The sequence below is a fragment of the Leptodactylus fuscus genome, chromosome 1 (genome assembly GCF_031893055.1).
Source record: "Leptodactylus fuscus isolate aLepFus1 chromosome 1, aLepFus1.hap2, whole genome shotgun sequence".
Lineage (NCBI taxonomy): Eukaryota > Metazoa > Chordata > Amphibia > Anura > Leptodactylidae > Leptodactylus > Leptodactylus fuscus.
The window spans coordinates 141,263,088-141,290,166 of NC_134265.1; the positions used below are offsets into that span (position 1 = coordinate 141,263,088).

General features: G+C 44.2%; 1 protein-coding gene across 1 annotated transcript; it reads left to right on the plus strand.

Moving 5' to 3' along the window:
• The first annotated feature begins 16,284 nt into the window (after positions 1 to 16,284).
• On the plus strand, positions 16,285 to 26,725 carry ZNF367 (zinc finger protein 367). The gene is made up of 5 exons (XM_075263412.1): positions 16,285 to 16,892; positions 22,691 to 22,841; positions 24,132 to 24,251; positions 25,555 to 25,690; positions 26,472 to 26,725. Exons 1-5 carry the CDS (start codon positions 16,497 to 16,499, stop codon positions 26,707 to 26,709), a joined length of 1,041 nt encoding a protein of 346 aa, XP_075119513.1. The 5' UTR covers positions 16,285 to 16,496; the 3' UTR covers positions 26,710 to 26,725.
• The last annotated feature ends 354 nt before the right edge of the window (positions 26,726 to 27,079 follow it).

The window sequence follows — 27,079 nt, forward strand, 5'->3', positions numbered from 1 at the left end:
AGTGGAAGAAACAAGGCTTTCATATACTGACTTCACGCCTCCTGCAAAGAAAACACACAATATAAGTGTTAAAGTCTTTCAACAACACCAAGGAGAAGGGCTGAATAATTATGACAAACTCTTGCAGTCTTTGGCCACTGCAGGCTACAGGTGACCCAGCTGCCCTACGGGCCTGTGCTTTCATCATTGAGAATGGTAACCAAAGAAAGATTATGTGTAGGTCGCTTCCACTCACTGTACCAAATTATGGCTACAGCCTATGGCTGGGAAATTAGGACCCAAAGCAAAAAAAAAGTCTCCAGAGCAACCCTCTGTTTTTTGAGCTTCTGCCTGTAGTCAGGGCAGATTGAGCCTCAGCAGTCAGTGTCACAGAGGAGTTGCAATACAACTGTATAACAGTCTATGGGAGACTTTCAGCCTCATAAGCCTCCCAGCTGTCATGGATACTGGATGTCTCACGTGTTCTTGTCATGCAAGAGCTGTACCAGAAAAAGGTGGTAGGGGGCAAAGAAATGTGCGTTTGGGAGCCGGTTAAAAAAGTTAAGCGCCCACGATCGTCACAGACTCTGATTGGAAACATTACTGCCGAGTCTCTGGCAGCCACCATACTTAGAGTTCAGAAATGCTAGAAGTACAGCTTGACATAAGTATCTACAATTTTATAAACAAATAACCACATTTGCATGAGTAAATAGAATGAAGTGTGTGTTTGTGTCTTGCGTAAGGAAGGGGGGGGGGGGGGGAGACAAGGAATAATGGAATTCCCTGCATCACCCACAAAGCCACCCCTAAGGATCATAACTCAAGTCGAAGGCTGCCCACACAGTAAAGACGGAGTGCCAGCTTCAACACGTCATCACTCCAGCCCTATTGCGCTGGCAGACATCTTGAAGAGGAAGAGCATGCCCCCCACAAGGAAGTGATGTCCCCATATGACACCTCACATTATGTCCAGATATTTCTTGCTCTTTTCTCATAAGTCATAATTAAAAAAACATGAAATGATAAAAGCAGTGATATTCATCTCTGTAAGAGCTGCCATGTTTCTTTATCTTCTCAAACACAAAAAATATCTATATGGATCTGCATTAAGGATTTTTTATTTTTGTGGGACCAGCTGCACTTTTTATTTATATAATTTTGGGGAATGTCTAAAGTTTTAATTGCTTTTTATTCAAATTTAAGTGTGACAACTGCAAAAAAAAAAAAAAAAAAAAATCAGTCCTCTATGCAGGATTTCTTTCCTCTCCTCCAATCTTAGCTGGACACACTCACTAAGAGTACAGTCACTTGCAAGGGGGTTTATTATTAGTAGACATGAGCTATTGTGTTGGCATTTTTTTTTTTGTAACAGTCATGACAAGAACAATAACTGCAGTGAATGGTCTATTCACAGGGCAGGCAGTTTTCCACAGACATCAAAAAACTGACCTGCTTCATCCTTGTCTATCCAAGCTGACAGAGCCATGCACATAACCCAGTAGACAGCCATGGACTTTAATACCAACATGTGAATAAGCCCCACAGGAAAACTTTCTGTACTCCAATTTCAAAACTGTAGAGCAGGTCACAGGGAAGGGACAGTCCCCTAACTAGGGTGTAACTACGTGCCTGTAATAGAAGGAAGGAGTCTCACAGGTGAGAGGAACCCGCTAGTATCACACGAACACCGCGCCGCCTCACGCGTACAAAGCACCGCTGCCCAGGACAAGCGCATCCATCCAGCATGGAACACAGCAGCCCGCCAACTACACCACAACCAACCGTTACATGCAGCTACGACTCCGCCGAGACGAGCAAACAGCCCGCACTCATCTGCAGCCTAAATACACTCCGAGACACCAGGTTAACCGCTTCCTCACCGAGGTCACTCTTGCGCCCTCGCCCCACCCACAGACACCTCCTACGGATTACCCACCCCACTGCCGCTAGCACAGGCTTGTCATTGCACAGCCAATAGGATTGCAGTCAGGGACTGAGCGCTCTTACATGGCCAATCACAGGCAGTGTGACAGCGTGTTTGTGACGTTCCCTATCACTGTGACTCCGCCTTCCTAGTAACTATCTGTCCAATGAGATGCCGGATCCAGCCTTGTTCACTATTAATGAGGGGTGGGCGTTACCCGCTGACTGAGCACATGGCTCGGAGTTGTGATTGTTGAAGAGAGTTGCTCCGCTTATCGTTGTAGCTTCTAGAGCCACGTACAGTTTGCCTGCCGCAGTGAGTGATACAATAGGACACGCTGCTGGTTGTTGTACGGTTCCAGGTGATGCAGGTAGAGACAGGACATAAGGAGAGTCCAGAAGAAGGAATACAGGACGAAACCTACTGATACACACACTCTAGGGGTACGTATAACCCCCTTCATCACTCCTCAAATTAATAAAGACTACACTTCAGACCTAGTAAATACATTCAGACTGCAATAGAACCCAATACTTCCTAAATAATGTGTACGCCATATCATATAAACTACAGACCCCCTAAATACACGCTCATTTCAGACTACAAGTCATATGCCTAAGACCTAGCCCCACAAAAAAACCACACCCCATAGAAAATAGCCCAGAGCAGGATGTGACTGAGGATCACGTGAGCAGAGCCAGTACCAGCACCAGGTTAATCTCCTGGTATTACCTGTACTATTGGGGGCTGGCAAACTAGATAGTAAAGCTAGCCGCCATAGTGCAGGTTATACCTGTGATTATGGGAAAGGAGGCCAATCAACATGGATGCTAGTCACATGACACTGAGTTGGAGCCAGACTGGAAACCCCAGGTAGAGTCCTGGAGGAAGTGAATTGGATAAGTTACAGAGGAGGCCAGGAAAGGTGAAACATTAAAAAAAAAAAAATCAAACTCGGACTAGTTCACAGTATTTGCTTAAAAATTGCTGGAGGAAAGAGTTCTGCATGGAGGACCCCATTATAGAGCATTCCGTGTGTTACCACTATATTAGCGGCACGTCCCACGTGCTTCAGTGGTCACCACTACTGTCCATTCAGGTGCATGCCGTGTGTTCACCGCCAGATGTCCTGCAGCGCATGTGCCTCAGCGTCACCAGGTCCTTTCTAGGCACCCAGTTTATGCCTACAACTTTCTTCTACCTGGGATAATCCATTTAACCCCTTTCCAGCCTGCTGAGCAAATAGTTAATGCTCAGCACTGTAATGCCAGGGACACAGAAGTTGTTCCTGCAACAGTTCTTCCTGCCAGAGACATACCTAGTATAGAGATATGTAACAGCTCTACAGACCATTTAGGTGAATACAATGCAGTAATATTTAGTGACTTAAAGAGGACCTTTCACCATTTTTCACAATGGTGACAGTTGCTGACCGTGCGCTGAGTTCAGCAACTGTCGGCTTTCCCGATCTGTGCCCGGTGTGAAGAGCTTACGGTCCGGTACTGTAGCTCTTCTATGGTCAGAAGGGCGTTTCTGACTGTTAGCCAGAGACGTCCTTCTGCCTCGCGGCGCCAATCGCACTGAGCTGTGGAGTGGGGAGGAACGCCCCCTCCCTCCCTGATAATGCTCGTCTATGGACAAGCTGTGTGAGCAGAAGGAGGGGGCGTTCCTCCCGGCTCTCACAGCACAGCGCGATTGGCGCCGCGAGGCAGAAGGACGTCTCTGGCTAACAGTCAGAAACGCCCTTCTGACCATAGAAGAGCTACGGTACTGGGACCGTAAGCTCTTCACACCGGGCACAGATCGGGAAAGCCAACAGTGTGCTGAACTCAGCGCACGGTCAGCTTTCCGGCAGTATATACAGTCCTATGAAAAAGTTTGGGCACCCCTATTAATCTTAATCATTTTTAGTTCTAAATGTTTTGGTGTTTGCAACAGCCATTTCAGTTTGATATATCTAATAACTGATGGACACAGTAATATTTCAGGATTGAAATGAGGTTTATTGTACTAACAGAAAATGCGCAATATGCATTAAACCAAAATTTGACCGGTGCAAAAATATGGGCACCTCAACAGAAAAGTGACATTAATATTTAGTACATCCTCCTTTTGCAAAGATAACAGCCTCTAGTCGCTTCCTGTAGCTTTTAATCAGTTCCTGGATCCTGGATGAAGGTATTTTGGACCATTTCTTTCTACAAAACAATTCAAGTTCAGTTAAGTTTGATGGTCGCCGAACATGGACAGCCCGCTCTCAAATGATCTGAAAACAAAGATTGTTCAACATAGTTGTTCAGGGGAAGGATACAAAACGTTGTCTCAGAGATTTAACCTGTCAGTTTCCACTGTGAGGAACATAGTAAGGAAATGGAAGACCACAGGGACAGTTCTTGTTAAGCCCAGAAGTGGCAGGCCAAGAAAAATATCAGAAAGGCAGAGAAGAAGAATGGTGAGAACAGTCAAGGACAATCCACAGACCACCTCCAAAGAGCTGCAGCATCATCTTGCTGCAGATGGTGTCACTGTGCATCAGTCAACTATACAGCGCACTTTGCACAAATAGAAGCTGTATGGGAGAGTGATGAGAAAGAAGCCGTTTCTGCACGTATGCCACAAATAGAGTTGCCTGAGGTATGAAAAAGCACATTTGGACAAGGCAGCTTCATTTTGGAAACAAAAATTGAGTTGTTTGGTTATAAAAAAAGGCGTTATGCATGGCGTCCAAAAAGAAACAGCATTCCAAGAAAAACACATGCTACCCACTGTAAAATTTGGTGGAGGTTCCATCATGCTTTGGGGCTGTGTGGCCAATGCCGGCATCGGGAATCTTGTTAAAGTTGAGAGTCGCATGGATTCCACTCAGTATCAGCAGATTCTTGAGAATAATGTTCAAGAATCAGTGACGAAGTTGAAGTTACGCCGGGGATGGATATTTCAGCAAGACAATGATCCAAAACACCGCTCCAAATCCTCAGGCATTCATGCAGAGGAACAATTACAATGTTCTGGAATGGCCATCCCAGTCCCCAGACCTGAATATCATTGAACATCTGTGGGATGATTTGAAGCGGGCTGTCCATGCTCGGCGACCATCTAACTTAACTGAACTTGAATTGTTTGTCCAAAATACCTTTATCCAGGAACTGATTAAAAGCTACAGGAAGCGACTAGAGGCTGTTATCTTTGCAAAAGGAGGATCTACTAAATATTAATGTCACTTTTCTGTTGAGGTGCCCATACTTTTGCACCGGTCAAATTTTGGTTTAATGCATATTGCGCATTTTCTGTTAGTACAATAAACCTCATTTCAATCCTGAAATATTACTGTGTCCATCAGTTATTAGATATATCAAACTGAAATGGCTGTTGCAAATACCAAAATATTTAGAACTAAAAATGATTAAGATTAATAGGGGTGCCCAAACTTTTTCATAGGACTGTAGAACTGCCTGTGTGAAAAATGGTGAAAGGTCCTCTTTAAAGTTGAGGTCTCTTTCATCTGGACGGCCGTGAACACTTCTTCCTGTCTCTGTAAAGTTGGCGGCACAGACATCTTTGGCTCCTTACTTTGCCAGGCACCTGACCCACATTGTCCTTACCTGCACACCCACCCTAATGCTACCCCCAATTATAAAATATATAATATAACCCCCCCCCCCCAATGAATAATACCCCCAAGTACATCTTCAAATGAATAACTTCCCTGCGTCCCCCTATTAAATAGTGGCCCTCCATAGATTGTAAAGTCTTACAAGCAGGGCCCTCATTCCCATTGTGTGAATTGACTATTTCTTTGTAATTTACCCTATCTTTTTGTCTGTACTTGAACCCTACAACACTACAAGTGCTGCAGAATATGTTGGCACTATATAAAGTGTATAATTATTATTATTATTATTAACCCCTTCCCGACATGCGCCGTAATGGTATGGCGCACGTCGGGTCTGTAACTATGGCGACCGCCCGGGAACCGGGCGGCCGCCATAGCCGCCAGGTGTCCACTGCTTTAAGGCATTAACGGAGGCATTAACCCCTCCGGCGCCACGGTCAAAGGTGCCGGAGGCGCCATTTTCCCGGCGGCGCATGGGCGCCACCATTTTGCAGGTGATCGCCCGCTCCTGGAACATGCTCCATGGCCGACGTCACGTTGGCATGACAGCCGGGAGCCTTTACAAGGCTCCCAGGCTTGTCTGCAAATCCTCTCTTTTGCAGGCTGTTCTATGCAGCCTGCAAAAGAAAGGATGATTTTTTGCAATGCATTAGCATTGTAATGCATTGCATTAGTGATCAGACCCCCTGGGGTTCAACACCCCTAGGGCGTCTAATAAATGCAAAAAAAATGTTTTTAAAAAAAAAGTAAAAAAAATATAAAAAAAAAAATAAAAAGTATTAAAAATTCAAATCACCCTCCTTTCCCTAGAACACATATAGAAGTAGTTAAAAACTGTGAAACACATACATGTTAGGTATCCCCGCGTCCGAAATCACCCGCTCTACAAAGCTATACAAATATTTTTCCTGTTCGGTAAACGCCGTAGCGGAAAAAATAGTCAAAAGTGCCAAACCGCCAGTCTTTCACTGTTTTGATTCTGATAAAAATTTGAATAAAAAGTGATCAAAGCAATAGCATTTCCCGAAAATGGTAGAACTAAAAAGTACACCCGGCCCCGCAAAAAACGACGCCCTATGCATCCCCATACACTGACGTATAAAAAAGTTACGGCTGTCGGAATATGGCGACTTTTAGAAAAAAAAATTTTAACACAGTTTTGGATTTGTTTTAAGGGGTCAAAATGTAAATAAAAGCATATAAATGTGGTATCCCTGGAACTGTACCGAAACACAGAATACAGGGGACATGTCATTTTGGTTGCACAGTGAACGCCGTAAAACCAAAACCCGTAAGAAAGTCGCAGAAATGCATTTTTTCTTCAAATCCACCCCATTCTGAATTTTTTTCCTGCTTCCCAGTACATTATATAGAATAAATAATGGTGGCATCATGAAGAAAAATTTGTCCCGCAAAAATTAAGACCTCAGATGGCTCTGGGAGCGGAGAAATAAAAAAGTTATGGGGTTTAGAAGGAGGGGAGTCAAAAACGAAAATCAAAAAATGCCATCGGCGGGAAAGGGTTAATAATAATAATGCCCCAGGTGTTTTCTAAATAAAAGGTAAAAAAAAGAATGATTGGGTTTCCAATACCCTAGACCAGGGGTCTCAAACTCGCGGCCCGCGGCCCGCATGCGGCCCCCCGAACAATTTTGTGCGGCCCGCACAAGCCTAGGGACGCCGGATCCGCGTTGAATACATTGCGAGATGATTATATCCACTAGCGGCTAGTGGATATAATCATCTCGCAATGTATTCAACGCGGATCCGGCGTCCCTAGCATGACTAGCCGCTACGTTCCGGCTAGTGGACATATAGGCGCAATGTGATGACGTCACATCATCACATCGCGCCTACAGGTCTATTAGTGAAACTGCAGAGCGTGGCGGGGGAGCGTTGGATGGTGAGTATAAGTGTTTTTTTTGTGTGTTAAAGAGGACCTTTCACCATTTTGCCCACAGGCAGTTCTATATACTGCCGGAAAGCTGACAGTGCGCTGAATTCAGCACACTGTCGGCTTTCCCGATGTGGGCCCAGTGTGAAGAGCTTACGGTCCCGGTACAGTAGCTCTTCTATGGTCAGAAGGGAGTTTCTGCCACTCAGTCAGAGACGTCCTTCTTCACAGCACAACCAATCGCGCTGTGCTGTGAGAGCCGGGAGGATCTCCCCCCTCCTTCCCTGATAATGCTGGTCTATGGACGAGTACTGCGAGCAGAGGGAGGGGGAGTATTACATTTCCCTTTATTTAGCAGCATTACAAGGCTTCATCAGATTCTATTTGCAGGTATAATCTGCTACGTGTGACAGCGCCTATAGAGAGCCAACACCATCTATAAGAGCCCTCCTAATAAATCCTCAGGGCTTATTCACATTGCGTTTTTGGCCTCCCTGCGCGCCGCGGCAAATTTAGCCCCACCCACCGTTATGTTGACTCCACCCATTCTCATTAATTTTTCATGTGCCCGCACACAGTATAATCCTCCTACAGTCACCCGTACATTATATGTCCCCCCTCTATCTCTCCCCCAGCTTCATATACACCCTTCATCTGCACCCAGTTTCATGTCTCCCACCCAATCTCTGCCCCCAGATTCATGTCTGCCCATCCATTTCTGCCCCCAGTTTCATGTCCCCCCATTTCTGCCCCCAGTTTCATGTTCCCCCCCTCCATCTCTGCTCCCAGTTTCATGTCCCCTCCATCTCTACCCCAAGATTCATGCCCTCCATCTCTGCCCCCATATTCATGTCCCCTCCATCTCTGCCCCCATATTCATGTCCCCTCCATCTCTGTCCCCATATTCATGTCCCCTCCATCTCTGTCCCCATATTCATGTCCCCTCCATCTCTGCCCCCATATTCACGTCCCTCCATCTCTGCCCCCATTGTCATGCCGTCCTCTCCATCTCTGCCCCCATATTCATGTCCCCTCCATCTCTGCCCCATATTCATGTCCCTCCATCTCTGCCCCCATTGTCATGTCGTCCTCTCCATCTCTGCCCCCATATTCATGTCCCTTCCATCTCTGCCCCCATTGTCATGTCCCCTCCATCTCTGCCCTCATATTCATGCCCCCTCCATCTCTTCCCTCATATTCATGTCCCCTCCATCTCTGCCCCATATTCATGTCCCTCCATCTCTGCCCCCATTGTCATGTCGTCCTCTCCATCTCTGCCCCCATATTCATGTCCCTTCCATCTCTGCCCCCATATTCATGTCTCCTCCATCTCTGCCCTCATATTCATGCCCCCTCCATCTCTGCCCTCATATTCATGCCCCCTCCATCTCTGCCCCCATATTCATGTCCCCTCCATCTCTGCCCCCATATTCATGTCCCTTCATCTCTGCCCCCATTGTCATGCCGTCCTCTCCATCTCTGCCCCCATATTCATGTCCCCTCCATCTCTGCCCCCATTGTCATGTCGTCCTCTCCATCTCTGCCCCCATATTCATGTCCCCTCCATCTCTGCCCCCATTGTCATGTCGTCCTCTCCATCTCTGCCCCCATATTCATGTCCTCTCCATCTCTTCCCCCAGTGTCATGCCGTCCTCTCTCTGCCCCCAGTTTCACGTTCCACATTACACTGACTGACTTACCTTCTCCTTCGTTCCCTCGTAGCTCTCTGCGCGCCTCTCTCTCACTGGCGCACAGTTAGCGGAGGCGGCGAAGCGAGGAGCTGACACAGGTCAGCTCCTCGCTTCAGCCGCATATGTGACAGCGAAAGAGAGGCGCGCAGCGGCGAAGCAAGGAGCTGACCTGTGTCAGCTCCTCGCTTCGCCGCCGGCTACTGGCTTGTAGACGCGATGGCTGAAGCGAGGAGCTGACCTGTGTCAGCTCCTCGCTTCACCGCTGCCGCCGGCTACTGGCTTTTAGACGCGATGTGATCACATCGCGTCTACAAGCCAGTAGCAGCGGCGGCGAAGCGAGGAGCTGACACATGTCAGCTCCTCGCTTCAGCTGCATATGTGTCAGGGAGAGAGGCACGCAGCGGCGAAGCGAGAAGCTGACCTGTGTCAGCTCCTTGCTTCAGCCGCGTATGACTTCAACTCAGATCTGCGTCCTCTGGATGCAGATCTGAGTTGAAATAGGACATACACAATGACTGCTACGGGCGCCAGGGGGCCGGCACACGGTGGCGGGCCAAAACCGGGCCCCTGACGCCAGTACCAGTAGTACTGCCCTATCGGCGGCCCTGTTCAATACCCCTAGGGGGTCTAATAAATGCAAAAAAATATATATATATAAAAAAAATATAAAAAGTATTAAAAATTCAAATCACCCCCCTTTCCCTAGAACACATATAAAAGTAGTTAAATACTGTGAAACACATACATGTTAGGTATCCCCGCGTCCGAAATCACCTGCTCTACAAATCTATAAAAATATTTTTCCTATTCGGTAAACGCTGTAGCGGGAAAAATAGTCAAAAGTGCCAAACCGCAGTTTTTTCACTGTTTTGATTCTGATAAAAATTTGAATAAAAAGTGATCAAAGCAATAGCATTTCCCAAAAATGGTAGAACTAAAAAGAACACCCGGCCCCGCAAAAAAAGACGCCCTATGCATCCCCGTTCACGGACGTATAAAAAAGTTACGGCTGTCGGAATATGGCGACTTTTAGAAAAAAAAATTTTTAAGACAGTTTTGGATTTTTTTTAAGGGGTCAAAATATAAATAAAACCATATAAATTATCCCCGGTATCCCCGGAATCGTACCAAAACATAGAATACACGTGACATGTCATTTTGGCTGCACAGTGAACGCCGTAAAACCAAAGCCCGTAAGAAAGTCGCAGAAATGCATTTTTTCTTCAAATCCACCCCCATTATGAATTTTTTTCCAGCTTCCCAGTACATTATACAGAATAATTAATGGTGGCATCATGAAGAAAAATTTGTCCCGCAAAAATTAAAACCTCATATGGCTCTGGGAGCGGAGAAATAACAAAGTTATGGGGTTTAGAAGGAGGGGGGAGTCAAAAACGAAAAAAGAAAATCAAAAAATGCCATCAGCGGGAAAGGGATAACAATTGTGGGGAAAATTCTAAATCCTTATGAAATCGTGACATCACAGATCGTCTAAGCCCTCATTCACATCTGCTTTTGTATTCCATTCGGAGACAGTCTGCATGGAGACCCCCCGACCGGAATCCAAACGTAAGTGCAAGCGCTGGTGCAGTAAAAGCACACGGACCCCATAGACTATAATGGGGTCCGTGTGCTTGCCGCACGCTGCCCGCACGAATCATGCGGACAGGAAAGTAGATGGTGAACTACTTTCCTGTCCGCACGATGCCTGTGGAGATCTGGCGGTAAACACACAGACCCCATTATAGTCTATGGAGTCTGTGTGCTTTTATCGCACCAGCGCTTGCACTTGCGTTTGGTATTCCGTTCGGGGGGGTCCTCATGCGGACTTCCAGGGACAGAATCCCAATGCTGATGTGAACGAGGGGTAAAACAAAATAAGATTAGGAACACACACACACACAGCATACAAACTATAGTGTGTCTGCCCACAGATTTCCAATAGACACAGATTTTTATACCTTACTGGTCATATGAATCTATGGGTTATTTTTTTACACTATACGGAAACATATGCTGACATCATATAACATATAGCAAAAAAGGAGACAGACAAAACCTTAACCCCTTCCCGCCGATGGCATTTTTTGATTTTCGTTTTTGACTCCCCTCCTTCTAAACCCCATAACTTTTTTATTTCTCCGCTCACAGATCCATATGAGGTCTTAATTTTTGCGGGACAAATTTTTCTTCATGATGCTACCATTAATTATTCTATATAATGTACTGGGAAGCAGGAAAAAAATTCATAATGGGGTGGATTTGAAGAAAAAATGCATTTCTGCGACTTTCTTACGGGCTTTGGTTTTACGGCGTTCACTGTGCAGCCAAAGTGACATGTCCCCTATATTCTGTGTTTTGGTACGGTTCCAGGGATACCAAATTTATATGGTTTTATTTACATTTTGACCCCTAAAAAAATTTCCAAAACTGTGTTAAAAAATTTTTTTTCTAAAAGTTGACATATTCCGACGGCCGTAACTTTTTTATACGTGAGTGTACGGGGATGCATAGGGCGTCTTTTTTTGCGGGGTCGGGTGTACTTTTTAGTTCTACCATTTTCGGGAAATGCTATTGCTTTGATCACTTTTTATTCAAATTTTTATCGGAATCAAAACAGTGAAAAAACGGCGGTTTGGCACTTAGACTATTTTTCCCGCTACGGAGTTTACCGAACAGGAAAAATATTTTTATAGATTTGTAGAGCGGGCGATTTCGGACGCGGGGATACCTAACATGTATATGTTTCACAGTTTTTAACTACTTTTATATGTGTTCTAGGGAAAGGGGGGTGATTTGAACTTTTAATACTTTTTATATTTTTTTATATTTTTTTTACTTTTTTTTTTTTTATTTTATTTTTTGCATTTATTAGACCCCCTAGGGGTGTTGAACCCCAGGGGGTCTGATCACTAATGCAATGCATTACAATGCTAATGCATTGCAAAAAATCATCCTTTCTTTTGCAGGCTGCATAGAACAGCCTGCAAAAGAGAGGATTTGCAGACAAGCCTGGGAGCCTTGTACAGGCTCCCGGCTGTCATGGCAACGGGACGTTGGCCCTGGAGCATGCTCCAGGAGCCGGCGATCCCGGGCAAAATGGCGGCGCCCATGCGCCGCCGGGAAAATGGCGCCTCCGGCGCCTTTGACCGCGGCGCCGGAGGGGTTAATGCCTCCGATCGGTCCGGGGACCGATCGGAGGCATTAGAGCCGGTTGTCTACTGCTTAAAGCAGTAGACACCCGGCGGCTATGGCGGCCGCCTGGCTTCCGGGCGGTCGCCATAGTTACAGACCCAACATGCGCCGTACTATTACGGCGCATTTCGGGAAGGGGTTAAAGATGACTAGAGTAATTTATTCATTGGTTATCTTTTATAAACAATAACTATAACTATGTGTTCAGTATATAAATCATGCAACTAAGTCTACAGACATGAGGGGAGTCTTCCATCCTCTGTCAGACTGATTAATTACTGTCTCATTCTAATTCTTAATACAAATACTTATATTGATATAATGTAAAACCCTTTTTTTTCTGCTGATTTCCCTAGTAACTTTTACTTTAGCCCCAGATACCAGAGTAATGCAGCCTCCTAATCTATACTGCAGTGCTGATTTATGTCATCTAGGATCACTGCGCTGGATGTGGAGACGCATCATGATGGCTCCCATAGCTGTGTACCCAGTGCTCATATACACATCCTTACAGGACTAAGTGTGGACCACCTGAAATTATAAAGTTATTGGGTGAATCTAGTGGTTAAAGGGGTTGTCCAGGATAAACTGAAAATTAAAGCCTAAACTCACTCCCCCACCTAACTTCTAATTTATTTAAATTAGAAAATATATACTTACCCATATCCCTGGAGCGGTCATGTGACTGCTCCAGGGATACTTTCTGATAATCCGGTGATGTTCTGTTTCACTGCTTCCGAAACGGAACATCACCATAAGGGTAAGTTCAACTGGGTTTTTTGGTCAGCATTTTGAGGCCGTATCCACCTCAAAATCCTGACCAAAAAGACGGCTCCCTTTGAAATCAAAGAAGATGCTCATTCTTTCAGGCGGATTCCGCCTGAAGACACTCCCTCCCGACTAGGCCCATTCATTTGGGTCTAATCTGGAGCGAAGTGCGCGGCTGGATGCCGGTACACTGTATCGGCATCCAGTCGCAGCTACCCGTATTTTGGTCCGGAACCTGAGGCAGCCTCTGCCTCAGGTTCCGGACCAAAAGACCCCATGTGAACTTACCCTTACTCTTCCCCCTCCCCTATCCTCATTAATACTTACCAAGCCTTCCTGTGTCCGGGGAACGGCTCCTCCCCCTCTTTGTATCTTCTAGCACTGGGCAGAATGGGTTAGCTAAGGAGATGTGGGGGGAGGGGATAGTAATTGGCGGGATCGTTAGACTAAAGAGACACAGGGGAGGGTTTTGTAACAGAGTGAGAGCGAACTAGTGTAGCAGCTACACAGTTAATCTACAGCTGCCAGAGACACTCAGAAATCACTCCAAACGCTACTAAGGCTAAGTGCATACTGAGTTTTTTGGATTGGAACCTGAGGCGGAGGCTGCCTCAGGTTCTGATCCATAAAACATGTTGCGTAACTGAAAGCCAGCGCACGGCACCGGCTTCCAGCCGCACACCCTCCTCCGGATCAGGCTCAATGAATGAGTCTAATCCGGAGGAGGGATTTCTTCAGGCCGAGTCGCAAGGCGCCTCGGCCTGAAAAATGGACACGTCCGTTCTTTTTTCCGTGAGCCACCTAAACCGGCTCCCGGAAAAGCCTCCTGAGCGGCTCCCATTATTTTCAATGGGAGCCGTCTTTTTAGTCCGGGTTTTGAGGCGTTTACGGCCTCAAAACCCTGACCAAAAAACTCAGTGTGAACTAAGGCTCTGTTCACACGGAGTTTATGCGCGCGCATTCTGACACGTGTACACGTATCAGAGTGTGAGCGCTCAAAACAGATCCCATTCATTTCAATGTGTCGGCTTACGGGCGCTACACATTGAAATCAATGGGAGGCTTTTTTTCCCTATTGCTTTAAATGTGATACGCGCGTATCACATTGTTCCCCAGAGAGGCACATACACAAGTCTATGTTTACACATACATTATGTGATCAAAAGTATCCGGACACCTGGCTGAAAATCACTTACAAGTTCATGGCGCCCTCCATCGGTAATGCTGGAATTCAATATGGTGTCGGCTCTTCCTTAGCCTTGATGACAGCTTCCACTCTCGCAGGCATACATTCAATCAGGTGCTGGAAGGTTTCTTGGGGAATGGCAGCCCATTCTTCACGGAGTGCTGCACTGAGGAGAGGTATCGATGTAGGTCGGTGACGCCTAGCATGAAGTCGGCGTTCCAAAACATCCCAAAGGTGTTCTATAGGATTCAAGTCAGGACTCTGTGCAGGCCAGTCCATTACAGAGATGTTATTGTCGTGTAACCACTCCGCCACAGGCCGTGCAGTATGAGCAGGTGCTCGATCGTGTTGAAAGATGCAATCGCCATCCCCGAATTGCTCTTCAACAGTGGGAAGCAAGAAGGTGTTTAAAACATCAATGTAGGCCTGTGCTGTGATAGTGCCACGCAAAACAACAAGGGGTGCAAGCCCCCTCCATGAAAAACATGACCACACTATAACACCACAGCCTCTGAATTTTACTGTAGGCACTACACACACTGGCAGATGATGTTCACCGGGCATTCGCCATACCCACACACTGCCATCGGATCACCACATTGTGTACCGTGATTCGTCAGTCCACACAATGTTTTTCCATTGTGCAATCGTCTAATGTTTACGCTCCTTACACCAAGCGAGGCGTTGTTTGGCATTGACCTGCGTGATGTGTGGCACCCAATCACCTGACCACGTTCGAAGTCTGTGAGTTCCACGGAGCGCCCCATTCTGCTCTCTCACGATATCTAATGTCTACTGAGGTCGCTGATATGGAGTACCTGGCAGTAGGTGGCAGCACAATGCACCGAATATGAAAAACGTATGTTTTGGGGGGTGTCTGGATACTTTTGATCACATAGTGTATGTGCTAATCTCGCTATCACAGCAAGGAGACCTGCTAGCGTAGAAGAAGACTTTGTGACTGGGGCCACAGTACAAAGGAATAAGGTTTTATTTGCCTAGGAGAACATGCTACAGTCACCCCAATAAATTCCTCAGCTGCACCAGCCGAAGGCGTACGTTTCCAGTCCAAATATGCGCAGTTGGCCCTGCCTTAACCCGAAGAGGTAGAGCCGAATGTGAGATTTCACAAGGCAGAAGATGAAGAGGAGTGTGAACAGAATTAACTAAGGAGCGGCGAGAGGTTTTGTCGCGGGTGTGCTTGGAGCACAGCGGGAATGCCCCCTTTCTCTCTAAGCATAATGTGCATATCGCAATAAACAGATTTTTACAGAAAAGGCGGGGAGAAGAGAATGGATAGGTTATTCCAACATGCCATTAGTTCTGAAGGTGATTTTCTAATGATGGACTCCCTTTAACACTCTGGAAAACCCCTTCCATTATAATGATTTTTGTGTCTGCCTTATAAAAATGGAGATTTTTTTTTTAGTCAGAAAATACAAGAGCTGTGGAGAACTTGATGGACTGGGGTATTCCTAAAATTTGTCTGACATAATGATTTCCCTTTACAAATATGTGTGTATGTGGCTGAGCTAGATGAATCACATTTGTACGTGTGGTAAGGTATCAGGTATGACATAAACATTAGCACATATTTGGGGGCGCACAATGCCTCTATTGTGCAGTGCTCGCGCTTCAATCTTAAACCATAAACGCGGGAATGTCTTGGAGAAATCTGGCGCCAGTAGTCACTTTCGGAAACCACCGACTAACAGCGTCCCCCTCATTGGCGCTTATGCCTGCCATTCATGTGTGCATTGCCGCCCACTGTCACCTCCCATACTCTTACTGGCTGACAGGCTTTACAGGCGTAGGTAGGGGTGACGTATTGCTTTCATTCAAGGATGAGAATGTGTCAAAATAGAGGGAAGAAAATGTTACACCGCCACCACCAATCAGAGCGCAGGCTTGCTTTAGTCACACGGTGGAAGAGAGCCAATAGAATCTATCGATACTCGGGAACACCTTTGTTACGTAAACTACGATTGGCTGAAAGATCCGCCCGTCCTGAAGTACTCGGGATCGCGCCTAGAGGAAGAAAAATGATTGGCTTTCATCAGGCGCGAAATCTAACGCGGGAAAAAGAGAAGAGAAGGACTCAGCAGCCGCCTCCTCTCATCCATCACCCCCGGGTGTGCGCTCCGTGACAGCGGACAGTTGTCGTCTTTAGCGGAGGACATTTCGGATGGGTAGTGAAGTCCGGTCCTCCGAGGGCAGAGAAGAAGCCTCAGCGTCTCCTCACAATGATGTCTGATTTGTGCCCATCTCCTGTCCTGCAGTGTCCCTCATCTCAAGACGCGTCTCCTCCCCGCCGGGTCCTGGTGTCCGTAATCAAGGCGGTATCTCCGTCCTCCGCCCACACACCGCTCAAGCCACGCTGCCCGCCCTTTTCTGCCGGGACACCGGGAGCAGCTCAGCTTAGCCCAGTCCCGACCAGCCCCGGTTTTAGTGATTTCATGGTCTACCCGTGGCGATGGGGAGAGAACGCGCACAACGTTACCCTGAGTCCCGGGCCACCTGCACGGCATCAGCCGCCTCCTCCCGAGCCCGGGCATGGCGGCCGCGATAAAATCCATGATGTAGTCCGGACTGGAGCAGCTGGGAGCGGCAATGGCGCAGGGGAAGACTCTTCACTGAGAGTGAGTGGTAAACTGTCTATATGTGTGTATGTGTACCAGTATGACACAGGGCAGTGACTGATGTGTCCTGTCATCTGTTACTAGAGGCTTCCACCATAGCTGACACTCCCATAGGGGGGCTGCTTACCCCATTATAAGGTCTGTCTGCGGGGTAAGGTAGGTTATAGCCGCTTTAGTAGAGACCACTGCTTAGCAGAAATCTGGTTTCCCGGGATTCAGCTATATAACTGTTTTCCAACCTCTTCAGACAAGACCAAATCATATCCTAAGGACCTGGGTAATGTTTCATGAAGGAATGCGGTCAACTTCCCAACCGGTGTGTCACAGCCCCTTGGTGGGCTTCTGCAGCACCCCACTTGGGATTCACTATGTAGCCGTACAGCAAATTAGTTTGGCATGTCCATATTAAATGGATAAGGCTAGGTTCACATCTGCGCAGGAGACCCTGCCACAGATTCTGTCTAAAATCAGCCGAGAAAAAAAATTTCTGCACAGAGGACACTTCTCTCCGCTGATGTCACTATAAAAGACCGAAATCTGGCAGACCTCATTATAGTTTGTGGGGTCTGCAGGTAACTTTTTTATTATTACGAATGGGTTCTTCATCTTTTGGATCCTGATGTGGAACTGAACAACTGAGACGAGCAGTAGTGTGAACCTAGCATAAGTCCACTTCTCCACAGTTACTTTCTAGACACCCCCTTGACTCTTTCTTGGGTCAGTGGGGTTTTTTGTCTATGTTTTTGTATTCACACTGTATGTATGACTACTAAGGTCCTGTTCACATGGGACAAGAGGGGCCGGATTTGGGTGCTGAATCCACGTCATAATCCGACCCCTCACAATAGGAGTCTGTGTAGACCGCTAGCGCTCACGGAAAAAAGAAGCAAGCTGCCCTTTCATCAGGCGGCTTCCGTGGCTGATTCAGCCGCGGCATCTGCCTCGCGACAGCAACCTCTGGACTAGGTCCATTCATTTGGGCCTACTCCGGAGCAGGAAGCCGCAACGGAATATACACTGCAGAATCTCCGTGTGGACTAGCCCTAAACTTTTTAGTGCAGAGATATTATAGAACAACATATTTCTAACATTTAGTGGTTATGTAACGAGCACATACATTGTTTTGTTTTTTTGTTGCATGTGTCTAAAGACTGCCATTGAAAAGGGTCAAAAATATGCAAATCTATTCTCCAGGATGTAATTAGGAGAACAGCGCACTCTGTACCAGCTCTCTAGAGGGCAGCATCCTGAACATCATGCATGACTCGGTTACAAAGTCTTTTTAATCATGATGTGGATTTAATTGCCAAATTAGTATTTCTATCCCAAAAGGGACAGATTCCCAGCTATGGACAGCGCTGTTTCGGCCTATTGGGCCATCCTCAGCATAGCGTAGGGATACTGATTTGGCAAAGTGAGAGACTATAGACCAGGGTCGGGGGACACTCGTCCACATCAGGGAGAGTGTGTGCCTACATAGGCAGTACGGAGACTTACGTAATACTCCTATTGGGGTATTAATTGAGGCATTCTGTAGATATACTGTGAATGTATAAAATGGGAAAACACTTGTAAAGGGATTTTCCTTATGTGTTATCTTACACATCAATATTAAGAACAGATCTGTCTTGTCCTGGTCGTAGGTGAAAGGACTTTGCCTATCTTTCCACTAAAATGAATTGGGGTTATAGAATTTGCTTAAAATGGGTTACCCATATATTAAAATGGCCTACTTACAAGATACACTATCTACTTTATAAATTGGCAGTCGTTCAACAATTCGGTCCCCCACACCTCAGTTGTCTCCAGGTGCCATGCCTCTCCATCACTGCACTTCTAATAGCACTGGTACTGTAATGGTGTCTCATGTTTATAGGACTCCTCTACAGTAGCAATAACTAAAAATATGGCAAGTAAGCAGCGCCCAGCATGTAAACTAGGCTGAGACCCGCATGCTCCAGGAAACCGCTAATATTCAGCGGTCCCAACTGTCTCTGCATAGAGGAAAGGTGCTTGACAATATTTTTGGATTAACATCATTGTGTAATGGGAGGCTTTTTAACACATTGATTTCAATGTGTTCCGCGTGGAAGATGGAACCCATGGAAGTCTTATCAGCGCTGATTCTGCCGCGAGTTATCGTGGCAGAATCAGTGCCACTTTACTCTGTGTGAATGCCCCCTAACATTTGGATTACCTAACAGGTGACAGGAGGTTAGTGATGGAGCTGTTAGAATCTGTGTCTGTCTTAACTCTTATTGCTGTCACATATAGGAACCCACCAATTTGAAAGTGGATACTGCTTGTGGTGCTTTGTGGTGACATAACCTTGTGCTTTACACTGTTCCATGTTTTTCTTGTAGACTCTAAAATGCTGATGTTTCTGTAGAACTTGGTAATGGTGCAATCTCCTCTGTAATGTATTTCCTGTTTCTCTTGGATATAGATCAGAAGCAAACCAGGTAGCTTTGTTAGGTAGACTAGCTTACAAGTCTTTGTCAAGGCTTGTTGTAGTGTCTGTAGTACACTAGATGGCGTACTTGTGATGTTACTATCCTTTATTTCATTGTAGCATTTACGCTGGGTTCACACCAGCGTTCGGCAGTCCATTCTGAGCATGCAGAAGACTGAAACCTGTCATGCCGAGTCCGGCCGTGAGCGCCGGTGAGCGTTTTATTCTCTCCGCGGCAAATTTTTTTTTTTTTAAACCAGACACAGAGTACTGCATGTCCGACTCTGTGTCCATTTTAAAAAAAACAAAAAAAAACACGGTTTCTCTGCGGAGAGCATAAAATGCTCACCGGCTCTCACGGATGGACACCTTTCAAACCCATTCAAATGAATGGGTTTGAAAGAGTCCTGGAGCTTTCAGTCTCCTGCTCTGTTTTGTGCAGGAAACAGAAACCTGCAAAACGGACTCCTGGGCACAGATGTGAACGAGCTCTTACATAGTATGTTTTTCCAAGATGACCTGGTGTCTGAAAGTAGAATGTACCAGAACTGCCCTTTAACTTGACCTGTTTTTAAGTGTTCAGTTAAGGCTTGCGTAACTTATTAAAGTTACAGCTTAAAAGTTGACGTCTGATGTAATAACTGTCAAGGGCAGAGGTCCCTTTTTTTTTTTTTATGGCAGAATAAAAATACCTCTTATTTTTGAAGGCTGTTTATAGACAAGGTGTTTGTAGTAATGGAAATGAAGGCTATGTAGGCAAAGTAATACTAGGAAATTTAACTTGCTATCTTAAGATCGCTTGTCCCATGAACTGCAATACAACTATATGGCAGAATCTGCATATATTTGAGGCAAGCCTCAATAGTCATATTCCTATCACTGGCCTGGTGTGTAAGCTATTACAGAATCTGTTTACCTGTTTCCTGCTAATGTTAGAGAACAGAATAACAAATGCTGTAACCAATTAACCTCACTAAAATTAAGCCCAAGTGTTGTGTGTATTAATATGCATGATGTACTGTGTCTTCCACTGTCTGTTTTGTATACATATTTTGGCTGTGCCGTGTGCTTTTTGGGCAGTTTTAAACCTTTTTCATTGTAAATGTTGAAAGCCAGGTTAGGGGGCGTTTACACTACCATTGGTGTCCGTGGCTATTGCCCATACAAGATTTTGGTAATGGGCACTAGCTGGTCCGTTTGCAATTACCTTTCATTTCAATGGGATTTTATCTTGTGTCCTTTAGTGTCCGTTTACAACCATGTCTGTTTTTTTTTATCAAGTGGACAAAAAAATCCTACATGCAGGACTTTTCTGTCCGTTTGAAAAAACGGACAGCAAGTGTCTTTTTTTTTTTTTTTTTTCTTTTTTTTTTCCTTTAGGAGACAAAGTTGGTAAAAACAGCTGTTTGGCCACTTTGATTATTTTTTTTTGTCTGCCGCTATTCCGTTTGCCATATTGGATAAATATTTTAATAGTTTTTGGAGTGAAGGGATATCTAAAGTGTTTACTTTTGTTTATTTTTATGTGTGATGTGGGGGGGAGTGCAGAGGCCAAGGCTCTTGATGAAGCTATTAGAGATGAGCGAGTACTGTTCGGATCAGCTGATCCGAACAGCACGCACGCATTGAAATGAATGGAAGCACCTGGTACTTCCGCTTTGATGCCAGCCGCTTAACCCCCTGCGTGCCGGCTACGTCCATTCATTTCAATGCGTGCGTGCTGTTCGGATCGGCTGATCCGAACAGTACTCGCTCATCTCTAGAAGCTATCTTAGGCGAAATGCGTGTCAGGTGGTCAGCAGTTTACCCCCATTGGTGCTGTGCAGTGGACTCCGTTGCTCACTATCTTACTATGTCTCTGGGTATGTAATTTTTGATAGATGATGTTGCTATTTAACTGGCTAGCTGCTATGTTCTGTGGGTGGAGTGTTATATGCACATACTTAGTCTCAGAAACGCTCTAGTATATACCTATGACTAGGAGCTGCATTGCACTTTGCTGAGTGGGTTGATTTAAGTGTCTGCTGACTATTTTTAGTGAGTTATTTTTGTATGTCTCCCTGTGTTTTTTTTTTTGTGTTTTTTTTTGTTTTTTTTGTTTTTTTTATAGGTTATCAAGAAATATTTTTCATTCTTTTTATATATATTTTTGCATGTCTCATGTTTCCTTTGGTTATGTCTATTCTATAGTGGGACCTTATTTGGTAGGGTGCATTTTTTGTTTTTTGCTGACAAGAATTAGTGCCTGAAAGATACCATGAATTTGCCATATGAATAGAGCAGTGGTCACTTCTCAATTTCTCTGTGGGGCTGCCGGGAGGGTGATCTTTTGCAGTCCTGTAGACGTATATGAAGCTGTGGCTGAGCATGCACCGCACTGTTCTGTTCACATGCAGCAGTTGGAGAGCTTCAAGTTCCTCTCTCAACTAATGGTAAATTTCGGTGTACAGGGGTAAAGGCCACGTAAGCTAAGGATAGGTTATCAAGAATAGTCATCAATATCAGAATGGTGGAGTCTGTGCACTTAAACTCCCACTGATCATCTGGTCGGGTATGTGGTAGAGAGCAGCTGTGATTTACAGCCATTACAAGTTGTAAGGGGCTGTGCCTGCCTCCAGAGCACTATATAATTTTCAGCTGGTTAATTGTGGGAGATGCCGGGGTTAAATTCACACTGATCTGACTTAAAGGGGCTCTATCACTGGGAAAAGTCATTTTTAACTAATCACATCCTTGCACAGCCTTTAGAAAGGCTATTTCACACCTACCTTTAGTATGTAGATTGCCTCAGTGGTTTCTGAATAAGTCTGTTTTTATTCATATGCTAATGAGCTTCCAGCCAGCACAGGAAGTTCCCAGCAGCCTCCTCTCTCCTATTCTCCTATGTGTGTGTGTCAAACAGGAAGCTGAGTCATCATCAGCAGCAGCCTCCCATAGAAAACAGAGAGAGGTGTGCACGATGTATCGTGCACCAGTCTAATTAGCATATGAATAAAAACGGACTTATTCAGAAACCACTGAGGCAATCTACATACCATAGGTAGGTGTGAAATAGACTTTCTAAAGGCTATGCAAAGATGTGATTAGTTAAAAATGACTTTTCCTAGTGATAGAGCCTCTTTACGGCGAGAACATCAATATTAAAATTCTGTAAATAAAGTATTGTAGCAATTGAAAGGGGGGGGGAGTACTTGGTAGAAATACAAGTAGTGAATTTGTAAATGTAACTAGATTAAAGCAATTAAATGGTCTTATTGGTGATGGTAAACAATACAACACTGTTCCCTCTTATGTAACATGTTTTTCAACTCCTTTTTTTTTCTTCTTTTTTTCCCCACACTTTTAGGATGGCATTAGACGTGGACGACCCAGGGCTGAAACTGTTCGAGACTTAATAAATGAGGGCGAGCACTCTTCCAGCAGAATTCGGTGCAATATTTGCAATAGAGTGTTTCCACGGGAGAAGTCTTTGCAGGCTCATAAAAGGACTCATACAGGTGAGAACAACCTCAAATGCTAATTGTTTGGAGTCTCTAATTTATTCTTGCATGTAGCCATATTATTTCACTTTGGGATCTTCTATAATAGCTAGCCACTGATAATGCCTCAAACTCGGGTCATGTATTACCATGTGAAGAAAAAAAAATTCAGCCCTAATAAAGTAACAGGAAACCCACGATTACAAAAGAACATAATGCATCTTAATTGAGCATCTATTACGTTAAAAACATACAAATATCTGAAGGAAAAAATTTCTGAGAACTGCCCATGAAATAGGGCGTCTAGGAATCAGAACACGTTAGCATCTATAGTACGTGCACCAAAACAGAGAACTCAAGACAAAACCTAGACATAAAATACATGTTTATTAAGGGAAAAAAATAAAACTTATGTTAATGAGTAAGAGGAGGAAATTTCCAGAATGCAACCACACACAAATGACTCCATACATGGTCATAAATTGTAATTGTCAGTATATAATTCAAAAGGAAAGGAGTCTGAATGTGCAGCTTTGGAATTATAGCTAGTATATACTTACCAAACAGGCATGCATTATAAACAGATGACTAAAGCATACTGAATAAGGTGAGACTGTTCCATTGCAGTACATTGCTGGATCTGTCACAGAACTGAAACAGCCTCCATGGTATTTGACTCTCCCCCCCGACTGTTTTCATGCAGTATGCAATGTTGATGGTCTACTTCAGTGTAGATGTGAATCTAGCTATCAATTAAATTGTTCAGTATTGTACATTTAAATATAAATCATTTTAGAAAAGCTGATAAGTTTGTGAATAAGCATTGTGCTGAGCTAGAAAACGTACAGTTATCTGCAGTAGGTTATCTGTTTTTCTGCTTCTTTAACTTGGCCTCTTAAAAACTAGGTATATCTGGCTTTATGTGCTCCCAATTCTCCGGAGCGCGAGTTTAGATTTGAGCTATAATGTATCCTAGTTTCTGACATAAATTATAATTGTGCTGGGATGTACAATCTGAGAAGCCAACTTCTCAAAGTGTTGGGCTGCTACAAATTAGCGAAAAGTCTCAATTTTGCTACAGCGTCAGAGTAACAACAATGTTGAACTTTTTATTTTTTATAATTTCCACCCATATCTGTAAACGAACATTAAGCATTCATGTTAAATGCCACCAATGAAAACAGTGTGACATTGGTAACTTGATATATTTTCAATGTACTTTATGCTTCCACCCTTCTTATATACAGCTGAGATTTCTTTCAAAGTACTTGAACACCAAGATATTCATCATTATTGCATTGCTTTAAGGTGAACGGCCTTATCTTTGTGACTATCCTGATTGTGGGAAAGCCTTTGTTCAGAGTGGACAGCTGAAGACACACCAGCGTCTTCACACAGGAGAAAAGCCATTTGTGTGCTCAGAAAATGGTAAGTGCATAATATTCAGTCCATCTTGGATGCATTGAGCCCAGTTTGAAGAGTTGCTTTCCTATACACTGCATGAGAAGTTTGTGGAGAAGGGGCTATTTCCACTATCGATCATGGCATGATTAGGCAGCTGGAGTTGAGCTCTAATTTAAGTATAAATTTCAGTCGAACCCTGCAGTGATATAGTCCCACAGTGCAGTGTCAGAAGTACTTTTTATAGCCCCAAACAAAAATGAGTAAAGGGCAGGGGATAAATAAGGTCACTTTCCTGTCCTTTACCCTGCTCTTCTAGCAAAAGTTCTCTAGTTTTTAGCACTTAAAGGGGTTGGCCACTTTCAGACCAATATTGACAAACAAATGTACAATAAAAAGATAAAAATTTTCCAATATACTTTCTGTATCAATTCCTCACGGTTTTCTAGATCTCTGCTTGCTGTCATTCATTCTGTAACTTCTAGTGGATAAAAGTCTGACCATGTGTGCTCATCACATGACCATGGACCGTAAGTCACATGACCATGGTCACACTTTTATCCACTAGAAGTAACAGAATGAATGACAGCAAGCAGAGATCTAGAAAACTGTGAGGAATTGGTGCAGAAAGTATATTGGAAAATTGTATCTTTTTATTGTACATTCGTTTGTCAATATTGGTCTGAAAGTGACCAACCCTTTAAGCTTTTCAGTCTCCCCAAATGTGGCTGCACCAGCTAATACTGGCCTCAGCAGTCTTGTATGTGGTAGATTGATACATCTTTGCTACGTATTGATGTACTCGCTTTCACAGATTCTCCTCTGCTCTTCTTTTGATACTTTCCAAATGCCTCAATTCCTGGTTCCGTCTTGAGTCTCTGGAAATGCTCAGATGGTCACTGACTGAGGACTGGCAATTACTGTACAAAAGAACTGAAGATGGGACTGTGTATGGCATAGAATTAGAAAGATTTAAAAGGGTTCTCTTGGAGTTAAATTAATTGTACAATCTGGGATGACGGGTGCTGGTTCTGATCACTCTATGCCTCCATTGCTGGTAAAAAAAAAAAAAAAAATCAATTTATTTCCCAAGATGCAAGGACAGTGTGGAGCACCAAGGGTGACTCCATTGTTCCAAGCTATTGTGCCCCATGCTCTGATACATTGGCTGTCGAGGTTTCAGCATAACAACCTAGTACAATCACAGACTGTCCCTTTTAATGTAATTTCACTGTATTAAAGATTTAGTGGTGTTACATTTAAACCATCCTTAATTCTCTCCTTATCTCTCTATATATTTGTAACCTTATTCTGTTGTACTTTAAACCAGGTTGCATGAGCAGGTTTACTCATGCAAATCGGCATTGCTCAAAGCATCCATATGCAAGACTAAGAAGAGAAGAACCAGGCCACAAAGGAAGCAAGAATCAAGTTGCCAATAACAAAGATACAGAGTGGTTGGCAAAGTAAGCTTTACTGATATTTTCACTCCATTATTGGTTTTAGTGGGCACTGTGCGTGTATGTGTGTGTGTATATGTATATATATATATATATATATATATATATATATATATATATATATATATATATATATATGCAATTACACACACGTATGTATTTATAACTATCAAGAATTCATTTTTATAATATAGAGAGATGCAATGTATAATTTGCGTGTGTAGATCCTCTCCAAAAGACTACTCCTTTAAGCCCCTTACTCCATACTAACCAAAAAGCCATTCCTCTTCAGTTTCCACTGTGTATGTATGTATGTACATACTTGCACACTGGATTTCATATTTTATAGTTTAGAGGTTGTAAAATGTAGTGGATAAAGGGTTTTTCTAAGACTGACACCCAGAGCTTCTGCTGATCAGCTTTTAGAAGAGGCCAATGCTGCCAGCTCCTTTTAAGCCAGTGACATCAAACAGCCATTTTGCAGCTCAATTCAAGGGAATAAAATTGAGCTGCAATACCAAACAGTGTCTATACTATGAAGAAACCACAGCCTCCTTACTGCATATCAAATACAGTTTTGAACAAACAGTTGTGTTGTCCTGTTTCTCACTAATCTGTTATAGAAGAGCTATCCTTAAAATAGGTTATCAATGTCATGATGTCTGAAAACCCCTTAGATGATGATGATTTTGGTAATGTTTTGTGTTGTCCAAACTTTCTTTCCAAATAGTGTATTATAGATTGAGGTCATAGTTATCGAAGTTAATTTGCATTGTTTCCTATGCAGACACTGGGAGAGACGAGAACAGCTGGCACCGACGTTAAAGATGAAATCTCTACAGAAAGCAGACCAGGAGCAGCAGGATCCTTTAGAATATCTTCAATCTGATGAAGATGAGGAAGATGAAAAGAATGGTCCTCATTCTTCTGCCCGTCGTCGTTTGCAGGAGCAGCGAGAACGTATGCATGGGGCTCTGGCTCTGATTGAACTAGCCAACTTGGCTAGTTCACAGTTGCACCAGTAACTGTAATTGAGACGTACGAAATGTCCTACCCAAGTAGTATAAACGCCTTATTTCTTTAAGGGAGCACCTTCAAAGTGTGGTCTCTTACTGAAGCAAAAGGTTATTAAATACAGCTCTGGGTTATAAGCTAAGCACCTTATTTGCTTAACATAGGCTGCTATCCTGTAGATTTTTATGAAGAATGTCGTTGCTTCCTAACTCTGGAAGTAAGAGAATTGCACTTTTTATGGTAAAGTTAGTTGTAAAGTGTTTTTTATATAAAATATTTTGTAAATACAGAACAGAAAAAAAGCAAAGATGGTTTCTGCATCTGTGTGTAATGCTGGATTTGACAAGCTTAGGCCACACATGGAGAAAATTGCTGAATGTC